This window comes from Myotis davidii, unplaced genomic scaffold, assembly GCF_000327345.1.
Source record: "Myotis davidii unplaced genomic scaffold, ASM32734v1 scaffold935, whole genome shotgun sequence".
NCBI classification, from domain to species: Eukaryota; Metazoa; Chordata; class Mammalia; order Chiroptera; family Vespertilionidae; genus Myotis; species Myotis davidii.
In genome coordinates, this window is record NW_006286974.1 from 1564174 (window position 1) to 1570173 (window position 6000).

The 6000-nt window shown below is 42.5% G+C and overlaps 1 protein-coding gene across 1 annotated transcript in view; it reads left to right on the forward strand.

Moving 5' to 3' along the window:
• Positions 1-6000, forward strand: part of B4GALT5 (UDP-Gal:betaGlcNAc beta 1,4- galactosyltransferase, polypeptide 5) — a gene marked incomplete at its 5' end in the record, with an annotated part of 77664 nt that overhangs the window by 54595 nt on the left and 17069 nt on the right. The window contains one exon of the mRNA XM_006758815.2: positions 2242-2376. Within this exon, the coding sequence (XP_006758878.1) occupies positions 2242-2376 (135 nt within the window). The remainder of the gene's footprint in view (positions 1-2241; positions 2377-6000) is intronic.

Consider the following 6000-nt stretch of genomic DNA (forward strand, 5'->3'; position numbering starts at 1 on the left):
CGTGCCCAGCTCCCATCGCTGGCTCCACCCCTACTTCCTGCTATCACTGGCCAGGGTGGAAAAGGCACCTGATTCTCCAATCATGGCTGGGGGGCAGGGCAAAGGCGGCCCCCCAGCTCTTAGCTCCCCCCTGGGTTTCCGATCACTGTCAGTGGCAGGGGGCTTCTTCCTGCTTTCCCTTTCGCCTCCCTGCATTGTGCCTACATATGCAAATTAACCGCCATCTTGTTGGCAGTTAACTGCCAATCTTAGTTGGCAGTTAATTTGCATATAGCCCTGATTAGCCAATGAAAAGGGTAGCGTCATATGCCAATTACCATTTTTCTCTTTTATTAGTGTAGATACATGCGATGTTCATATTCTGTAGCCCAAAGGATAAAAAATACCACAGAACCACTTTAGAAATTTGATATTGAAGTTTAAATCTTATGTTTAACATATAGTTATGGACTGCCCACCACTGTGACTAGGCACCGTGCTATCTGCTATAAATACAAAATGAAATGTAACTCTTTGTTTTCAGAGGTTTCACAGAATTACATTTTTTAAAGGATTTGAAGCTATCTTTTTTTTTGTAACTTTCCAGCTATAGAGAATAAACACTCTCTGATCTATTCTCAGCCAACGCCAGACATTAAGCAGGTGCTTGCCTTGCAGTCAACGCAAGACCTACTTTGAAGGTGCTACCTCATTTCTGAAAGCATTCTGACATTGATTTCTTTTGTTTATTATTTTATGGCTCGACATATACCTCAGAGATGATTTGAAATCTTTTGAAATATTTTATGTTCCTGTTTAATGTGGACCACCTGAGGTTTTCAATATTGAGAGTTAGGCAGTTGGCGGGTCCCCATGTCCACCCCCATCGCCAGCACAAGCACCAAACACAATAGCTTGGAATAAAGTAAATTGACCTCTAAACTTCACCCATGTAGTTATTTACTGCCCATTAGGTACAGGACACTGAGACGATAATGATGTCTAGTTGAAGAGTCAGGGCCGCAGCAGGCCATGTATATTGAGTCTGGAGGAGTGGCTCTAGCTCTCCATTGAGTACCTGCCTGGGTCTTGGTTGGAGTTTGACCAAGGGTTCAGAGGATCCTAACACACCAGAGTTTAGGTTTGCAAATGTGCTACCCTGTGAGACACCCCCCTTCACAGTGGTGCAGGCAAAGTGAGTAAATTAGATTGACTAGTTAAGAAGCTATGTCTTTAGACCTCTCGATTCTTGAAAACAGATGGCATGGTATTTGAGATGGCAAGTGGAACACCAGAATTATATTCACTTGTATTTGTGATCCCTGAGTTTCATATCATAGAGAGACTTAAAGAAAACGCAGTGGAACTCACTTTTCCAAAATGACAGTGATTGGGAAGTTAATCAGAATAATCATTTGTTAATATATTTTTGTTCTGTTCTGATTTTTATTAATATGTAATTGATATTAGCATCGGTTGTACAGTATTATGATTTTATATTTGTACATATTGCAAAGCAAATATGTTTCAGTTGACACTTGTACTTGGCCCCTTCTCTTTTCCCATTACTTAGGACTCCAGGGCTGAGGTGGGTGGGGAGTGAATACTGCTTACCTTCTTCCATTATTTTCTTTTTCTCTCCAAACACCCCAAAGAAAAGTAGCTGGAGTCTTAGTTCACCATTTTCATAAGGTTGCCAAGACCAGACCTAGATCCGAGTGTTTCACTAAGCACAGCAGTCAGTGGTTTCCATCAAGTATTGAGAAGGTGAATTAAAGAGATCAGAGAACTTGTTTTTTTAAAGATGCTTTTATTTACACTTTACATAAGGTTGAGAAACATTGTACTGTCTCTCTGGCCATCACCGCACCGTTGTCTGTTTCTGTGGTTATGCATATATGTGAGATCAGAGATCTTTTTTAAAGGTTTTAATGATTCGTAAAGGTCTTTCTGATCGTCCCCTTGCTAGAATACAGAGTGAATATTTGAAGACCTGGTGGAGTATAATTTTTTAAATGTATGGTTTTTCTGCAACTGCTGAATATTGACAGAAATTGCCCCTACGTCCTACTAGCTACCCAAGGAATGTTAGTGTCCTGAAAACATTGAACCCAGTGTGGAAAACAGAGTTATGGCATTTGTAGGGTTTTAGAGCTGAAAGAGTTTTTAAAAAAGTAAAGAAACCAAAGTTATATATGTTTTTTGTTTTAATGGTTGACTTTGAATTCACCCCTTTTTTCCTCTCCCTTCTCTTTCCTGCAGTGAACACCTACCTCTTCATGATGCAAGCTCAAGGCATTCTGATCCGGGACAACATGAGGACAATCGGTGCTCAGGTTTATGAGCAGGTGGTTCGGAGCGCTTATGCCAAGAGGAATAGCAGCGTAAATGACTCAGGTATATTTTTAGTAAAGACGTGGTCTGCTTAGAATGTCTCCTCCCAGGAGAGGGAACATTGGTGGGAATAATTGTCTTTGATGAGACAAAGTACATTGTAAAAGAGGGAAGGTTTGGCTGAGTCTTACCTTATTACTAAAAAGAAGCTCTTGCAAAATGAATCCTTGTTTCTTTTGCTAATAGTATGTTAAGCTCAACTAAATGACTCCATTTTCTGTTCCTAATACCTACCAGGGACAGGGAGGTAAAGAGTATCTTTCAAGACACCTTTTTTCAGTGTAGTTGCCCCAAGTAGGCAGATGAAGCATAGATTAGGACACCAGCAAAACAGGAGCACCCAAAGCTGTTTCTGGAAGTAATTTCAAAAAATGCATCTGTGCTGGCAATGAGCACAAACAGAACTGGGTTGGACTTCCTGACACTTATTTTATGGCTTCACTGGGATTTGTTAGTTTTGTTTTTTGAGTTACGCAGGGTGATGACAATGTTCCATATTGTTTTCAAAGCTAATCTAGCCTGGTTCCCACACAGGAAGAGTCACTCCAGCTCTGTTCTTCCTATTGGACTCTACTGGAGTTTGTTCCACCCGGTAGAACGCATTGTCCATGAATGCTTATTAATAACTTCACTTCATAATAATCATGTCATCCGGGACAGTTTCCACAAATTAAAAAAGCAGCTTCTGAAAGAAGTTTACTAGGTCACCTGGTTTACCTTTCCTAGTCAGGTGTGGTTTTCATCCTGTGGTTTAATTCCAACTCCGTGGCTTAGCCTGATGGTCAGATTCATTCAGCCTTAAAGAATTCATTCAGGCCGAAACCGGTTTGGCTCAGTGGATAGAGCGTCGGCTTGCGGACTGAAAGATCCCAGGTTCGATTCCGGTCAAGGCATGTACCTGGGTTGCGGGCACATCCCCAGTAGGAGATGTGCAGGAGGCAGCTGATCGATGTTCCTCTCTCATCGATGTTTCTAACTCTCTATCTCTCTCCCTTCCTCTCTGTAAAAAATCAATAAAATATATTAAAAAAAAAAAAGAATTCATTCAGCTTTTCATACTATTCACTTAAACATTGCTATGGTGAACATAAGAGTGAACATTTCTGCACCAGTCTTTGGAACTTATACCTGTGGCTTTTGTTACCTTATTAGAGGCCCAGTGCATGAATTCGTGCACTGGTGGGGTGGGGTGTGGCCTGCGGGGATCCGCCCACTGTGGGAGCTCTGCTCATCCCGGTCAGCCGAGCAGCTGGGACCTGCCCTCTGAGTGACTGCTGAATGAGGAAATCAGTCTGAGCTGATATTTCGGGCTAATGTCTTGGGTAAAAGTGTGTTCTGTGTCCTGGAGGAACCTGGTGGAGAGCTTTGCACCCCAAAGCCACTCGGTGAATGTCCTTGATGTGTGATGACAGGTCAGTGAGACCATTGGGGATGTTCAGGGCAGCTGTGCTCCAGGATCCTCAGCCATCAGGAGAGACTCCCTGAGGGGTCCACAGTCATGTCCCCTCTTGCAATCTGCCTATGCCAGCTCCCCGCACTCTTTCTAAATCACACCTTAGAGGGCCTGCATCAGCTGGTGGGGCCAGACCAGAGTCTGGATTGTCTCAGGTCTATGATAGGTGCAAAGACTTGGCCTCATCCTGGTGCTGAGCGGTGCTCCCACTGTGGGAGAGCACTGACTACCAGGGGACAGCTCCTGCGTTGAGCATCTGCCCCCTGGTGGTCAGTGCACATCATAGCGACTGGTCAACCAGTCATTCTGATTGTTACACCATTAGGTTGCTGGGCTTTTATATATATACTAGTATAGATAAGCACTAATTATATAAAGAGGAGAAAAGAACACAGGTTAAATGGCTTGCCTAAAATAATATTGTAAGAACCTGTTCCTGACTATTTTTGTAAGACAATATACATAGGCGGTTCTTTACCTTTGAGAGAAAGCTGTCTTTTTTATGTCTCTCTTTTTTAATGTTTCCAAAAATTGAACAAAGGAAGTATTTCCAGATGGTTAAATGGGACTGTCGTGAAGCTTGTCCAGTTGAGCCAGGAATGATTTTCATTTTAAAAATAGATTCTGAGATTCTGCTGAGCATTCATGATTTGCCTCTTATTTCTCTAACTAAGGACTAATGTGCTTTCCTATGGCTTCTTACTGATTTCACTCAAGCCTAGTATTATAAACTATGTATATTTAAGTTTTTTTCTTTCCTTCAAATCAGTCCTCCCTTCTTTGGCAGCTCAATGTAGAAATGAAATTGTCTTTGCAGACGTTGCTAATGAGAATTATTCTGTGTGCTTGGGATCTCAAGAGAAAATGTTGCCTCTCGAAGGGAAGTTAAATCTTTAAAATTGACCACATTCTAATTTATCAGTCTGTCCTGCTGGCCAACTTGGCAGCAACAAAGGACTAGAGTTTGCAAACCAGATAAGCGTTGGTAGTTCCTTTTTGTTTACAGAGAGCAAGTGATGACTTTTCAGAGTTTTTTTAGCCAAACTGTGGTCTCAGGACAAATTGCCTGAGCTCTGAACCATACCTGGGAGAGGAATCCCTGCAGTTCCCAAAGTCACGGAAGAAGGAGAGCACATTTTTGTGCCCTAATTCATCCTGTGTGGCATTAGGTTTTGCTAATGATGCCACACACTTTGTGTGATTTGATTAGAACATATGGCTGAGTCAGATGGACAGGATTTTATGTTCCTGCCATTTTTCACAGGTAGTACAAATCATCTTGGGGGAGTTGGAGTGCCTTGGTCATGTGACATTCCCTGAACCCTGCCCCAAATCTGCTTTAGGTTGTGTGGTAAAATTACGGAGTTCTTTGCCCTGTTTCACTCTGGATAAAGGAACATTTGTGCTGTGACATTTATCCAGTCCAAGTGATCATGCCACTCCACGGTTAGGTGATGCTAGCTTTCTGGGCATTTAGTGAGGTGGTCTGTTCTCTTTGAGAAGTTATAGGGGCGCAAAGCAGGACTCTCTTTGCACTGCTGCTGGTCTTGAACACAGGTTCTCACTCATTCCCCGAGGGTTATTGTCCTTCAAAACTGAGTGCAGGAGTGACTTGTGCCCTTGGAAGGCATATCCAGGAACTCACTTGGTTTTGCATGTATTTCTCAAATTATCATACACCAAAGTAATTCTTTCCATCATCCTTGTGGTTGAAATAGTTAATCATCCATTTTGTGTTTAATTTGTGCTATTTCCCTTATAAATTGGAAGTCTTTGCTGTTGGGGGCTATGTTATTACGCTATGCACTTTACTTGCATTACCCCCATGGAATCCTCACAAGAACTCAGTAAGGTAACTACCTGTCGCCATTTAGGGTTGAAGGGGTCAAAGCATACAGGAGTGAGAAGACTCGAGGCAGCAGTGGAATTGGGATTTGCTGGTCTCTGAGTCCCAGCAATGCCCTCACAGCCTTTGTCATCTTTGTATCCCCAGTTCCTTGTACACTGCCTAGACCAGCGGTTCTCAACCTGTGGGTCACAACCCCTTTGTCGGTGGAATGACCCTTTCACAGGGGTCGCCTAAGACCATCCTGCATATCAGATATTTACATTACGATTCATAGCAGTAGCAACATTACAGTTATGAAGTAGCAACGAAAATAATTTTATGGTTG